Source organism: Drosophila subobscura, chromosome A (genome assembly GCF_008121235.1).
Source record: "Drosophila subobscura isolate 14011-0131.10 chromosome A, UCBerk_Dsub_1.0, whole genome shotgun sequence".
Taxonomy (NCBI): domain Eukaryota; kingdom Metazoa; phylum Arthropoda; class Insecta; order Diptera; family Drosophilidae; genus Drosophila; species Drosophila subobscura.
Genome location: NC_048530.1, coordinates 10,257,126 through 10,273,529, shown reverse-complemented (window position 1 = coordinate 10,273,529; position 16,404 = coordinate 10,257,126). Strand labels below are relative to the sequence as shown.

General features: G+C 38.9%; 1 protein-coding gene across 1 annotated transcript; it reads right to left on the bottom strand.

Annotated features, from left to right (window-relative positions):
• Window positions 1–4,981: 4,981 nt before the first annotated feature.
• On the bottom strand, window positions 4,982–16,038 carry LOC117897543 (fasciculation and elongation protein zeta-2). Its single transcript, XM_034806472.1, has 5 exons — window positions 15,275–16,038; window positions 6,277–6,707; window positions 6,000–6,215; window positions 5,429–5,518; window positions 4,982–5,372 (listed from the first exon to the last, which is right to left on the bottom strand). The coding sequence occupies exons 1-5, from the start codon at window positions 15,808–15,810 to the stop codon at window positions 5,290–5,292; spliced, it is 1,356 nt and encodes a 451-aa protein (XP_034662363.1). The 5' UTR covers window positions 15,811–16,038; the 3' UTR covers window positions 4,982–5,289.
• Between the last annotated feature and the right edge of the window lie 366 nt (window positions 16,039–16,404).

The window sequence follows — 16,404 nt, the reverse complement described above, 5'->3', positions numbered from 1 at the left end:
AATGTCGCATGGCTAAATTTGTTACCATTAAGGTCTGTCTCCAGCACCGTGAAAAATGATTGTCTGGAATTTGCTATATATTTTGTTTGTGTTTGCCTAACACAGGCATACGAATCATCCGTGTTTTGTAAACATGTTATTTGCAGTGGCAGTTTGAAATTTAAACTGAAAATAAAACACTAAAATAATGTGCTGGTAATTGAATTCAGAATGCAGTTGGGATTTGCCAATAATGCTGTTCGCCAAATGTCCATTATTGCCATAAGACCGCAAATAATAAATAATTATTTGATTAATTTCAGTAAAATGATTTAATTTTCAATAAAGTCATGGGAAAAGTATATTTTTGACTCTGACGGTCTATTTCGACTCTCTCTTACGTTTCACAGACGCACATTCAGCGGTGACGTTTAGCTTCTATGAAGCTGAGAGTCTACTATCACTAAGCAAACAACTCATAGAGTGGTCAGAGTGACCTAAAACTGGCTGCCTAATCAGTATAGTGGATCGGCTCCCATTGGCTTCGGCTCTTGGTGAGAGAGCCTTCGGCTGAGAGAATTTGGCGTTGGCTCTCTTGAACATTGAACCCAAAGCGACTCTCGCAAAAACAAAGTTTTGTTTCCTCTTGAAGTCTGCTTCGCAATTTCATGTGTGCGGTGACACATACATATGTACATACATACATGATGGCAATGCGTGTATCCATTCTCGACTTCAATTTTTAGCGTTTGAGCAGACGTTTGGCATTTTCCTGTTGTTCTGAGATCACATACCCTTTCTTTCAAACTTGCGACTTTATGAAGCAGCTTGCCCCAAATAAAAATAAATTGATTTTGTGTATCCCCTCTATGCTCATATATTTCTTAAGTACATTTAGGACGAAAGGGATAAACGGTTATAAACATCTATCTATTATTATACATATAACAACAATTGACTTGGCGTTGCAAATATTTTCCATTAGAGTATTCAGCGTACACTGTGTGAATAAACATAGATAGACACACACGAGACTGCGAAAGCGACTTGAAAAGACAAACAAATAAATTCTTTTTCGGCACAGCTGCCATGACTCCACTTATAACTCTGTTTATTCACACAGTGTACGCTGAATACTCTAATGGAAAATATTTGCAACGCCAAGTCAATTGTTGTTATATGTATAATAATAGATAGATGTTTATAACCGTTTATCCCTTTCGTCCTAAATGTACTTAAGAAATATATGAGCATAGAGGGGATACACAAAATCAATTTATTTTTATTTGGGGCAAGCTGCTTCATAAAGTCGCAAGTTTGAAAGAAAGGGTATGTGATCTCAGAACAACAGGAAAATGCCAAACGTCTGCTCAAACGCTAAAAATTGAAGTCGAGAATGGATACACGCATTGCCATCATGTATGTATGTACATATGTATGTGTCACCGCACACATGAAATTGCGAAGCAGACTTCAAGAGGAAACAAAACTTTGTTTTTGCGAGAGTCGCTTTGGGTTCAATGTTCAAGAGAGCCAACGCCAAATTCTCTCAGCCGAAGGCTCTCTCACCAAGAGCCGAAGCCAATGGGAGCCGATCCACTATACTGATTAGGCAGCCAGTTTTAGGTCACTCTGACCACTCTATGAGTTGTTTGCTTAGTGCTACTATACTATTTGGTTAGTGCCTCAGTCCACACACGCTCTTTCAATCGATATATCGATAAGAATCTGTGGTTTTCGTTTACGATGCTGGATACTCAACGAACGAAGACTCAAAGGATAAATTCCAGGAGACGTTTTTTATATGAAGTTTGAAGTTCTGGATGCCCGGCTTTAGCTATGGTATATACCGCGGGCAGTATTCAGTACAAAACAAATAATTTACCGATAAATGCTAGAAAGACTGCCGATGTTATTTTATGGTACTTTGTTAGGCCCTAGAAATACATTCTCCAAAACCTATTTGACCAAATAATATAACATTTCTCCTATCAGTCAAAACTACTTTTCAACACTCTGACGCAGGCCCGCCCACATGGGTTTCTATACCCGGTATACTCTAAGAGTAAATAGCGTATATTGTATTTGTGCGAAAAAAATGTAACGCACAGAAGGAAACTTTTCCGACCCTATAAAGTATATATGTATATTCTTGATCAGCATCAATAGCCGAGTCGATTGGTGTCTAAATTTTCACAGGTCATTGAAACTCTGCATGAATCCACAGTATTCGTAAAATAAAAGCTATACTCATACCTGTTTAATGCTGACGTTGTTAATTCTGTCGTATTAATCACTTAAATCTGAGTGCGAGTAGTGCAGATAAAACTCAGAAAATGTATTTCGCAATCTCTTAATTGACTCAAAACATACTAAGGTACCTTCAACAAACAATTAGTAATTATTAAATACGCGCATTTGGTGAAGGTAACTTTTTAAAAAGGGGGTGGGCGAGAAATATTGGGATTACGAGTCAACTATTTAATTCGATTACCAAATGAACAAAGAGTCTAAGTGAAAGAGACCTTATGAGACCTTACCTGAAAACACAAAAGCGTGCACTTTTTGAATTGGGATTAAAAAGCACACAAGAATATGTTAACACAAAATCCTTTTCTGACTGCGAAAAAGCTTCTGTACGTACACTTTGATAAAGTGCATTTTGGCTAGACTTGGTGGTGGCAAAGCAAAGTAAGTAGAGACAGAACCTAGCACTCATTTATTGATGTATTCTGTGTTTTAAAGTTTTTTTTCAATCAAATTAAATAAAACCAAAATGAATTAGCAACGATGCATGTTTTCTTCTTTGGGACCTCAACGAGATGCATATTCTATTCGCAGGTTCGTAAATATCCATTAATTTGCCTTTAGTTTTACGTTTATTATTATAAAGCGTGACAACACATGTATGATTCACATATACATAGGTTTTTATAGCATCTTATACATTTATGCAGTTTCTCTGTGTGTGTTACTCATTTATGTTTATATCTATATATATATAGGCATTTATGCATATTGTTTACTAACAAAGGTACCTAAGATTTTCATTAGATGTGATGCATTCAATTATTCCACTATCCGACATCGAACGACGATCGATCGTTGCAAGTGTAGCGACTTGCGTCCTACCACTAAGCAAACCACTCATAGAGGCCGCAAATCGACCTAAAACAGGAATGAATAAAGATAGAGTTATAAGTGGAGACATGGCAGCTGTGCCGAAAAAGAATTGTTTTGTTTTTTCTTTTCAAGTCTGCTTCGTAATTTCATGTATGCTGCCTGTTTTAAGTCGATTTGCGGCCTCTATGAGTTGTTTGCTTAATGGTCCTACACCAGTGACTGTGGACAAGCTCCGGTAAGTCCCAATGGAGATTTTATTACCGTTTTATTTTATCTTTGGTTTTGTTTACTTTTCGTGAAATGTAATACATTATATAAATGTTTTTTTGATGGACTTGACGATGCGACTTTTATATAAATGTATGTATTACTTTGTTTTTATATATACTTTTATTTATCCTTTTTTGTTGTTGTAGGGTTGAGTGTGAAAGTGGCTTATTCATTAAAGAAGAAAAATAGGCGTCATTGTGACAAGAACAGCACTATGCGCCTGACTGATTTCGTATCTGTTTTGCTTTTGTATTGTTTTATTTGTAGTATTCTTTGCTTTTATTAATTGTATTTATGCTTTCTTGGTAAAAGTAAATAACACAGCGGATCCTATTAAAAATTAAAATTAGTCCCTTTCATAATGCGTTTTATGGCCATGAGCAAATAAAAAATAAAAATCAACAAAAAACGAGAAGAGAAGTGTGAGACGCTTCTTCCGCGTCACAACTTTTATACCCGGTACTCAGTTAGTATATCTGTTTCTTGATATTTTACATTTTTTCTACATATGTCATCTACATCACTTCTTACGTCAACGCGCTCTTTTAGCTCGCCCCCCTCCCCTAGAGCCACACGCTGCCCGAAGCAGAGTGTGGCATGAGAGAATGTGCAAGCAATAAAAAAAGGTGTTGGACGGGGTGGGCCACTGTAGTAGCCACTGCAAATTAATTCCTTCATTCTGGCCATAATAATGAGCACATCAGATCCCAATTCGATGATCTGATAGATATGGGCATTCCCTACGGAGTTTTCTCTTATCTTCAAAATTGTGGCTACAGCAGATTTTCTTCGCGGGGGCGAAATTTTGAAATACACTGGTATCAGTTTTAGCATGGTGGACAAATTTGGTGGCTCTACCTTTTATAGTCTCCGAAAACTAGCCGACAAACAAGACGGACAGACAGACATGGCTATATCGACTCGGCTATTGATGCTGATCAAGAATATATGTACATATATACTTTGTGGGGTCGGAAACGCTTCCTTCCGTATATTACTTTTTTCCCCCACAAATACAATATACCCTATTACTCTTCGAGTACCGGGTATAAAAACGCTTAAATAATTTATACGAAAACATAAAGTGAAGCAAAAACAATCTCTTGAACCTAATTCACGTCTCACACGATGCAATTTTTACGCTTAAGTTTGTATAATTTCACGAGGAACACATTTGGAATCGGCAGCGGTGGCAGCGACATATGGAAAGGTCCCTGTCCCGCTAGTGGTCTACGGCCATACAGAACTTAAAATCTATACATACAAGTTACATATGGTACAAGCTAGAGATTTACTGCCAAACACAGATATTTCCGTTTGGACCGATCAATACAGCGAGAATTCATTTGAACTGAACAACAAATATCCACATACATCCTCTGTGCAGTCTCTGCAATAGAGCTAGACATAAAGATACATTTGTGTATATATGTATGTATGTATTGAGATATATTAAGCTTTTATGTAATCTGCTCTTTAACAATATGACTCGATTTAGTATAAATATTACTGGCTTTAGCGGATTTTCCAAGTGGATTCGATTCGAGATAAGTGAGTATTATCGCAGTGGGGAGAACTGTCAATTATGTCTACCATAATCCTCCGCAAATATTTAATAAGATATTTACTTCTATGCATGTATACATACATATATGTGTTACATGTTTTTTTTTTTACATATTTGATCTATATATGGAAATCTCATAATTTATCTTCTTAAGCATTTTCAGTGGCTGAGAAAGTGTTTTCAGAAACGCATTGCAATTAAAACAATTGAAATAATAGTTTAGAATACAAACTAATCATTAAATGATAATTTATATATGCATGTATGCATGTATATATGTATGTAGATGTACATGTAAACACAGACAGAGAGATAGAGCGATAGATTGGGTTCCTTAGCAGTTACATCGCTTATGTTGGGCAGAGCACCTTTAGTATGTAGTCCGTGAGAAGAGCCGGCACCGTCGGGCTGTCCTCATTTATGGCCTTGAGTACTGCGAGTGGAAGAAACATGAATGCTGTAACAATTGCGGCTCTCCCTTGAACTTACTCTTGATCAGGACCTGCAGGGACTGATTGTTGGGCGTACCGTTCTCTAGGTGATACGGAATAACAGTGGTCAAGTATTTGGGCTCGGGACCTGCAAGTGTCAATCAATATAATTAGCAATTACAAAGGGTATAGTCGATCTTCGGACTATGGAATAATCGATCCCAGCTTAATTTTACCTATTTATGTATATATACCTAAGTACATATATATATTGTATTTAAATGCATATATGTACATTCATACATACTGGGTACCCAAAATTAAAGGGTACAATTAAGACAAGGCGATACATAGACATGTGATTCAAATATCTACTCACGAAGATCTGCAGTGTTTTAAGGGTTCTGGCCTAATATTTTTTTCTGGTTTTTCTTAATACTGACTTTAACAGCTTGCATAAACAAGAGCAGATACGTTCATAGGCAGATCATAAGACCTTCCTGGGTGTCCGTTGTAAAACGGATAAAATCGGGTTGGAAATGCTTTCTTTCGACTGCATAAATTGTGTATCTGCACTAACGGTAGAAATAGCTAGGGAATACCAGATTCACTGACGTTCCCACACCTACCCTGGAACTTTCCACGCTTCTTCTCCACGTGGTATTGTCGACGCTTGTTTTGGACGGCGAGCAGCAGGGAAATGAATGAGTTCTTTAGCTCCTTCTCGTACTCGAGCTCGTCACGCAGCGCCAGCTCGTTGATAAGAGTCTCACTTAATTCCTGAATCAGCACCTCCATCTCCATGTACAGCTCGTTCAACTGTGTAGTGGTCAGATATTGCAGCTCTTATGGGGAAGTTTCATACATTAGTTTCAAATTTCTAAGTTAAATTCGATTTGTTCTTACTTTCTGCATAGAGGGGAGCCCCGAGCACTTCGCGCGCCTTTTCTATGACCTCCGACTCGCAGGTGTCGGGCTCATCCAAAGGACTCTCCGCCTCATCCATGATGTCGTCAATCTCCTTTATGACCTCTTCGACCGTTTTAATGGGCTGGTCGTCGAGATCCCCGTTCAGTCCGTTCAGGATTAGCGCGTGCATGTCTAAGTCGTTGGCTACCGCCTCATCCTCGCTGGCCAGATCGTTAAACTCGTCCCCGCCTGGAGTGTGTGGATACGAGTGCTGGTGTTTCTGGAGCTGGTGCTGATTGCGCTGATGCTGCTGCTTTGTGTGGCTTTGGCCCAGGTTGAGTGTGGGCATGTGCATCTGACGGGTATACGACTTGGACCAGTCGATGGGCAGAATGTTTCCAAAATTTCCCGTGATGGTCCACCACATTCTAAAGAGAATAGCAGAAACTTTGAGTTAGGTTTCGTTTGCGGTATTTGAATTATATAGGGTTATAATAAAGTTCTACAGGTTCTTGGTCGGATTAAGATCAGGACCATTTCCCGACCAGTCCAATGTCCGGTTTCCCACCATTGCCATACATTATTATTTTTCCTTTAAAAACGAATCGTTTTAAAAAAAACAACTTTTTGAACTTCTTATCCATATTTTATTGCCCGCAAATGTACTTTATTTAACATATGTACATAATATTATATGCATGTATGTATGTATGTACATACTACACATTTTCGTTGGTGTGGGCAACAATTTTGGAGAAGGCAGTGACGGGGCGAACACATTACGAATAATTTTTCAACTGCCAACTTAAAATTAAGCATCCGAGCGAGTGAACTAATCCATGTCGGAAATGTGTGTTCACAAACTTTAAGTGGAATAATTTTATGACACATTAGAACTGCTGATGACATTCCCCGGAATTTAGGTCACATAGATACATACATATGTCATGTGTATATATACATAAACACTTAGATGCTGCAGGCCCCACACAGTTTACAGTGAGATGATAATGCTCTCGGCATCTGCAGAGTCTCTCCACAAAAATGTATGGATTGAAAAGAGAGCCAAAAGATGCTGATTAAGCCAAGCTTTGCAAATACTTATTCCGGGGTTTACATTTTGTTTCATCTTCCTGGACAATATTATCAACGAGAAGGGACGTGTGAGACGCTTCTCACGCGTCACAACTTTAATACCCGGCACTCAGTACTACATACATACATACATACATATGTACCTTAGCGGTTTTTTGTCAAATTTTGCATTATTCATTCGACTATTGTTGCTGATCAAGAATATACATATACATATGTATAGTTTATGGGGTCGGAAACGTTTCCTTCTGTCTGTTACATACATCCACTTTTGTTCACAAATACAATATACCCTATTTACTCTTCGAGTACCGGGTATACAAATTGACCTCATAATACATAATACCTCATAAGTCTATATTTGTGACGACCCAGCGCGCTGGGTCCAAGCTATCGACAAATGTATGTATGTACATGTATTCTAGATCTGCTTGCACGTATAGGTTTTTACAGTTCTGTAGAAACATACCCTCCTCCCTCCTTTCTGATTTGGGGCGATTCAGTATTTTCCGACAAAGATTATTTCCAATGGCATGGAAAATTCCGATCACGAAACGACTCTCGAAACATTATCTCATCTTTTTGGGGGAACATACATATTTTCCTTGATATAATTTTATAACGCAAATAGGACCATTTTAATGAGTTTTAATTGCGTGAATTTAGATAACCAAGCAAGTTGGTGATCGGCTGGAATGAGTCGACACAGAGACGCAGACATTGCATCATTGTATTAATGAAGATGAATTGAATGCTCTGACAATAACTACAGCCCCCTAAGGCACACACATGCTTACATATGTACATATGTATGTACATAGGTTACGAATAAAAAAAAATGTATTCTTTGGTAGACCGACTATTTATCAGTCCGCCCTCGTATGTATGTATGTACATGTGAATTTATTTATGTAAATATTTATGTAAATATGTATGTATGTACATAAATATGTGCTTCTAATTTTAGCAGGTTCACACTTAGCGTTGGCAAACAGCGCACGATGAAAACAGCAGCATCAGAATTTAATTAAGATTCGTGTCAATGGAAAGGAAATTGGAACGGGGATTGGGGACACAGCCAGTGGCAATCCTCAAACAACAAAACACGAACAGAAGAGACAAGTGCAAAAATAAGTAGAAACCGTTTTGCAAATTATGATATCCCTCAAACGGATTTTGGTCTTGCGTTTCAGAGTTTATTCAATTTATAATTAATGTATATAAATAGGCCATTAAATAAACGAGAAGGGACGTGTGAGACGCTTCTTACGCGTCACAACTTTTATACCCGGCCCTCAGTACTACATCTCCACATTAGGGGTTATTTGTCAAATGTAACATTTTTTTTCATCTGTCATCTACATCAACAACACTGCTCACGCCAACACGCTCCTTTAGCTCGCCACCCTCCCCTAGAGCCACACACTGCAGACTCACGGCAGAGGCAGAGGCCGCACACTGCGCGAAGCAGAGTGTGAATGAGAGAATGTGCAAAAAACAACAAAAGCTGCGGGACGGGGTGGGTTTAGCCACTGCAAATAAATTCTTCATCTTCATTGTGGCTATAATAATGATCCAATCGGATCCCAATTTGGTGATCTGATAGATATGGTTATTCCCTACGGAATGTTTATCGTTTATCTTCAAAATTGTGGGTTTGGGAGGTTTTCGCCCTTTTGCGGGGGCGGGGCTAATTTTTGAAATACACTGGTTTCAGTGTGAGCAAAAAGCAGTGAGGAGCCAAAATTTGGTGGCTCTAGCTCTTATAGTCTCTGAGAACTAGCCGACAAATAAGACGGACAGACGGACGGACGGACAGACAGACATGGCTCTATCGACTCGGCTATTGATGCTGATCAAGAATATATGTATATACTTTATGGGGTCGGAAACGTTTCCTTCTGTGCGTTACATACAACCGTTATTCGCACAAATACAATATACCCTATTTGCTCTTCGAGTACCGGGTATAAAAACAGAGTTCGCTGCGGGCGCGGCGTACGGAACTGAGCCAAAGAGTCTGCTAGATCGGTGAAACCACTTGGGGAACCACCACGGTATGGTCAGCGGGACGAAGGGCTGAGCAAGAGAGACAGAAAGAAATTAAAAAATATTTATGGCTTCCATGGCAATCTAAAAGCGGTACATACAGCTGTGTTTATAAAAATAGTAGTTCCGCACATCACCAATCTCAAAGCTTTTGAAAGTTTTTTTTTGAGACAACAAATTAAAGACATCCCGTTACATTTGCCTTCAATTTTCTTGTTTTTCATGAAAACTCATGAAAACGACTAACTTTAAAAATGGTAGGGCTAGGCTTAAATACTTTACAAAAATTAAAAGAGAAAAATAATATTTTATGAAAGAAATTTTTAACCATTGCGGTACTTTGGTTTTTGAAGAGTAAGTATAAGAAACCATTGCTTGATAAAGCGATACAGTAGCGGAGGACTACGATTTTGACTAAAAGTTATAGAAAGGAGGTATAATGGAATTGAAAACTATTCTGGATGTGCTCTAATATTGTATTTAGGCATTTTAACTAAAAACACCCTGAAAATCAATTTTTTGTGAGAAAAACGTATCTCTTAGAAGATGGGTAAAGATGGTTTCCGGCATTCGATTAAATACACATAATTCAATTGCAGAAGCACCAGAAAGCTATGCGTTTGGGGTACAGGGTGCCCGAAGTTCGAAGAAGCCCAAGAAAAATCGTGTCTGGTAGTGTTATTAAACATCCGCTCCAATTTTTTGCTCCCTCTTTTTTGCTCTCTCTCCTCCTACTTCTAGTACATACTTACATGTAAGTATGTATGTACAAATACATATTGACATGTCTTCTACTGCTTTGCCAGTTGTCCTTGGACTGTATTTCAAAAGTTATTTTTTTCCTTTGCCTACCATGTTTTTGTTGCTTTATGATGCAATAGCCCGACGAAAAAGCTAAGCTATGCATGTACGTATGTATGTGTAATCAGTGTGCGTGAACGTATTCATACATACATACATACATAAGTATATGTGTATGGTGAATTAGTCATCAAGTCTATCTCTTGTGGAAGTCAGACATCTATAATATTCGGAATGGCGCCAATGTTAGCGAAGGCAGCCGATAAAAGGTTTGCTTGCTTAGCTTGAGTGAGGTTATGTTCGCTTAAGTCACCAATTACTATGCACGTAAAATATGTGCATATACATATGTATGTATGTATATATGTACATATGTATGAATACATACATAAATATGTAAAAACATGCATGCGTAAAACCATACTGTATTTATTGTATTGTACATATTGTATGTACATATTAATTAGGTAGGCCTTCTGAAGGGGCTGTCTGTGCCCGTGCCTGTGCCCTGGGCGACTCCTAAAAACAATGCCTAAAAGGTTAACGTCTTTTCAGCTACCCCCGTGCGACACAATCCATTTGGGTACAAAAAGTTTACGGCCCGGATATATGTATGTATGTACAGATGTATGTATGTATGTATGTATGTATGTATGTAGCTCTCGTGCAATAAGAACAGCAACAACCCCAGGCCAGGTCCTATCGCGTACTGTATTGCCCTCGCTCTATCTCTCTCCTTCTTGCTCTGTATCGCTCTTTCTCACCCTGCCTGCAGGTTACGGACTTGTCGTTTGGATGACTCATCCATCCATAAAGTGACAACTCTTGGAAGAGAACAACTACTACCACATTTGTATGTAGCTTGTACATACATATGTACATATTTACATTAACATTTATGTACATAAAGTTACATACATACATATTGTATATGTACATACATACATATGCACATGCAGATTTCCATACGTTTGTATAAATTGTTGTCTTGTTTTTGTTTAGCTCTTAATAAGAGGGCGGTTGCTTTTCCAGTCTTCGCCCTCTTAATATTTAATACTTAATTCAATCAACCGGCTTTGGTTGTTTTCAACCAAACGTTTATATGTATGTAGTAAATGAACAACAACCGAAAAAACTAGAATAAGCTCATATGTACATATGTAATCTGCACTAGAATAAGAGCACATGAATTTCTCTGACGAGGTCTACTCAGACTAACAATTTGAATTTCAACAAAAACACATTTCCATCTACATAATTCGGTATGTATTCCACAAGTACGCATAAAATAGTTACATACATTTCGGCGAACCTGCATATTTTTTAAATTAAAACTATAAATTATAATAATCAGAGACATTAATGAACAAAAACGATGCACAACATTAATAAATTGCCTAAGCTTTCGCTAAAATCTGAGTATAAATTGCTCGACTCGAAAAAAACTTGAAACCGAGTAGTGGCCCAGAATTCACCTTGGCACAAGGTTATAGGGCTACTGAGCCTTTAAAGTCCGTCTTATTTTTACATTCCTACATTCTACATGCCACAGAAATTCATCTTTTTTGGATCAAATCTGGCTCATTTAAAACTGCAACCAGCTGACAATTTCACTACGGTTAGTGAATTTGAGTTCCATGAAGCCTGCGTGGCAAAATTTGTAAAAAAGAATATGGAAGCCCAAAATTTCATCGAGGGAGCTATTGCAACCGGTACTGCTTGTGGAGGGGGTCACTATTAATTCATGGGGCACCAATAACTTGGGGTAAAGATTGTTTCTAGGGCTTTTAGTTATCATTAAGACTAAATATAGCAAACAAAACATTTTCATTGTTACCTTTAATATTTAAATTTTACTTAAGGAATCGGACGCCTGTACGAATAATTTACAAGCAAAAAAAGGGCTTTTTTGCTTAAGTTTATTTTTATAAGGATACCATAGAAGAAAATTCAAAACTTTTTTCATTAACATATAGTAGATATGTTGATCTTTGATACAAAATTAACTTTTTCTATTTACGTTACGCCAAGTTATGGGTGTTCAAACTAGGGTGATGGTGGTGTACGAATAATATGTGGTCTTAGTGTATGTACATACATATATTCTTGATCAGCATCAATAGCCGATTCTATGTATATCTGTCTGTTCCTCTTTTTTTGACGCCTCGTTCTCAAACACTACAAGAGATAGTCACCAAAGTCACCTTTCCGCCCCAGCAAAGGTCGAAAATCTGCTGTATCCACAAACAAACGAAAACTAAAAATACTATTCCGTAGGGAATGACCATATCTATCAGATTATCGAATTGGGGGTAGATTGGACCATTATAACAGCCACAACGAAGAAATTCATTTGCATGCGACTACCGCCACCTTCCTCCCGCCGCTGTAGCGTGTGCCATGGCATCAAAACCGGAAAAGTCCGGCCCATATTCGTAGTACTGTACAATAATGGGCATATGGTAATTGTGGCTGGAAAAAGCTTTTATACAACTTCTCTTTCTCCCTCTCTATCTCTATTTGTCGTTCTGTGGCTTGCCGCCCGTACAGAATTTTTATCTGAGCTGCACATGAAGCAGTTAACACAGAATCGGTGTTGAAAAAGTTGCACCAAGTCGACCTGTCTCCCTTTGGTGGAAACGCTGATCACATTCATTGTAGTCAGGCAAAACGTGCGTTTAGTTAAATTTCGAGTTTCCGCATAGTAATCGAACCTGTACCTACATATGTATGTAAATACATACTTACATGTACATATGGAAATATGTATGTGCTCAATGTAATATATGTATATGTATATGTAAGTATATACATATATATGTATTTATGTATGTATGAATAGGAAAAAAGCATTGAGTAAGTTATTAGACATACGCAATCTGCAGGTAGAAGAGGGCTTGATAAGGGCAGGTGGATGGTGGTAAAAGAGGCATTGCATCGAAAGGAAAACTAAATTATGAAAATCTTTTTTAACAATGCATCTGAGACTTAAAAAGGTTAAGGTAATAGACTCAGCGAAGGGACAGGATAACAGGGATTATAATCAAATGGAACGGAATTGCGGCGAGATGGCCAACAAAATGAAAGTTTAATGATATATATATTATATGATATTATATGTATATTCTTTATAAGGATCTCAGAGACTACAAAAGCTAGATCCACCAAATGTTGCATCCAGATGGCATATGGTGAGCATACATACCACTGTTACAAGTGTATTTTCAAATTTCGCCGCGCCCCCTTCCGCCCTCGCAAATCGCGAAAATCTGCTGTATTCACACTTTCGAAGATGAAAGAAAACTAAAAACGCCATTCAGTAGGGAAGGACCATATCTATCAATCAATAAACTGGGATCTGATTGGATCAATATTATATCCAGAATGAAGAAATACATTTTCAGTGCTACCCCCACCCCGTCCAGAAGCTTATTTTATTTTTTACACATTATCTCACTCCACACTCTGCTTCGTGAAGTGAGCGGCTCTAGGGGAGGGGGGCGAGCTAAAAGAGCGTGTTGGCGATGACATATGTTAAAAAAATGTAAAATGCAAAATTTGAAAAAAGCCGCAAAGGTACAGATGTACTATTGAGTACCGGGTATAAAAGTTGTGACGCGTAAGAAGCGTCTCACACGCCCTTCCTTGTTATTAATTCTTTCATCCGAAATCACAATCGCTCAATGATAAAATCGATTATTGCTTGTCTCTGCTCCGCCCTGACTCATGGGAGAATTAATTTTATCATTGCTCCTCCGTACTCAACGCATCAATTAAATTCGTTAGCGTTTTTGCTTGTGCTGCGAGAGTGCTCTCACTATTTGCCACTTTTGTCTGTCACATTTTCATACTTTTGCCTGTATGAGGTTGGGTTGTTAGGCAATTCTCCATTTTTATTGAATTTTTATTTAGGATGTGGGCGAGTACATGCGCTCAGACTCGAATGTATGGCTGATGTCACTTGGATTTCCGGAAAGCATTTTGATCCCGATTGATTGTATACCCGATATACATACGAAAAGTCTAGACACAGTCGACAATAGTGCTGCTGTGAGAATTTAGAGAGGCAGTTGTAGTGGAATAAAAAACCCGTAGCAGAAAAATGGAAGCACATCAAATGTTCTACAATTCTGATAAAAAAGGTAGCTAGTTAATTAGGGTATAAACGAAGTGCAAGAATTAACAATAGAGCTAAACAAGCGATCATGATTCCTCTCTTGTTCTCTATTGCAAATGCAACACAGACACCACAGACACCACAGACACAAAGAGAGAGAGAGCGAGAGATACAGCATGGTGCCGTCATGGCGATGCATCAGCTGCGATACCAATTCCGACGCCTACTTATAATTACTTATAAAACTAATAATCAAAAGCTTAGATATGTACATATTTATGTATACAAATATGTATACTAGATATACATACATATGTACACACATATGGCCCGTGGCCCTTGCCTCGGCACCAAAATTATTCAAATTATCCGCTAGACAGATGAAGACTAGAAGCGGGCTCTAGCCACCGGCCTGATACTGTTTTCGAACATACGTACATAATATGTATACATATTTGCTTGTCTAGTTATGGTCTACGACCGCTAAAGTGTTTACCAGGGACAATGCATATGAAATAATTTATTTCGCCCTACACTTAAACTCTCTACTTTCCGGTATCGTCATGGTATTGCATTGTATGATTGTGAATATTCCCGTTTGGACAAGCGGTACAGAACTTGGAAGGGCGAAATCATTCCCTCATTCTCCCACAGAGCAACAGTGCGCCCCCCATTTGCACTGCCAAAATAACGAAAGAGTGAAAACAACTCCTGACACTTTTATCGATCCAGCAACTACCACCACCCACTAGGATTACGTCGCTATGTGGCGGTGGGGTTACTCTTGGTTGGACCTGGGGGATGTTGAGTGTTGGTGCATGCGCACTGCCCTCCAGCAGCTTCGCAACAGAGACGAAACCGGAACGGAATGAAGAACTTTACATAATCAGAAAGCGCTGGAGAATGTGGACACAGGATGTCTGGGATACTCACTGGCATTCATTCATGATCTCCTCCTGGCTGCGCACCTGGACCGGGGCCAACTCCTCGACGTTTTCCTCATAATTTCCGAAGCACTTAGTTATCTTGTCATCGAACGTGTTGACCAGATCCTCCAGACTGCCCCCGAACGTCTCTGTGAAGTTGTCCACATGATCCCCGTGGGCCGCAGACGGTTTTTCTAGCCCCTCTCCGTCGCCCAGCACCAGGCCCACTTCGGAGACGCCCAGATCCGTGACGGATCCGCTTGGCAAGGAATTGCAATTGGGACTGATACTACCGCCGCTACTGCCGCCTCCTCCTCCGTTCTTGCTGATGTGCGCATCACGAACCGCATCTTCAAGCAGGCGAAGCTTTGCGACACCTGGCTTTCTGCCCACACTGACCTCCTTCAGGTTCAGGTTAAGCGTGTCATTGAGGGCGTTCTGGTTAGAGATGAAGTCACAGCCGCCCCACTCATCTGTCTCCTCGAACTTTGCCAGGGGAGCCTCAAATTTTAGCTCGGCCATTTTGGTGCCGAGGTCACGCATGGCACGCGAGCAAGGAGCAGGAATCAGCACAGGGCACTCTGGTTATTCTTGAATATTAAATGTTGTTTCTTACGATTTAAACACTGCCTAAAGTTTCGCTTCTTTGCCTGCACTGTTGAAAAACAATAAAAAAAACGTCACACACTCGATCGATTAAGTCGTGAGTAATATTTTCTGAACCGAGTTTCTGGCAGCTTGTTTTCTATTTAACACGAAGACGTACAAAGAAGATAAACAAATCAGACAAGCCACGGAGTCAGTGTGACCGCGGAACTATCGATAAAATATACCGACAAACAAACATACCAGACAGCACCTTGGAAATATACCCTTTCATTTTTAAAATATACCGTAAATCTTAAATCATTTTCCTCGACGTTGATCTTCTGTTCAATATTACCAGCTGGTTTGGACTCTCAATTGTACAACTGCAATTTTACTCGAATAATCATTAAATTCTTAACAAGATTGACTGATTTTCATGACTTCTCTTTATTAGATTGATTGCAGAAGATAAGGTAAAGATAAAGCAAAGATAAATATAAAAAGGATTTATTTCGTCGTGGGTGCATGTGGTCGTAGGGGAGTTGTATT

Excerpts from the sequence above, each read along its gene's own strand:
- LOC117897543 (XM_034806472.1), bottom strand. The coding sequence starts at position 15,810 with ATGCGTGACCTCGGCACCAAAATGGCCGAGCTAAAATTTGAGGCTCCC. Across the intron at positions 6,708-15,274 it reads GAGATCATGAATGAATGCCA|AATGTGGTGGACCATCACGG; the intron begins GTGAGTATCCCA and ends TATTCTCTTTAG. Across the intron at positions 5,519-5,999 it reads GAAGCGTGGAAAGTTCCAGG|GTCCCGAGCCCAAATACTTG; the intron begins GTAGGTGTGGGA and ends TGACACTTGCAG.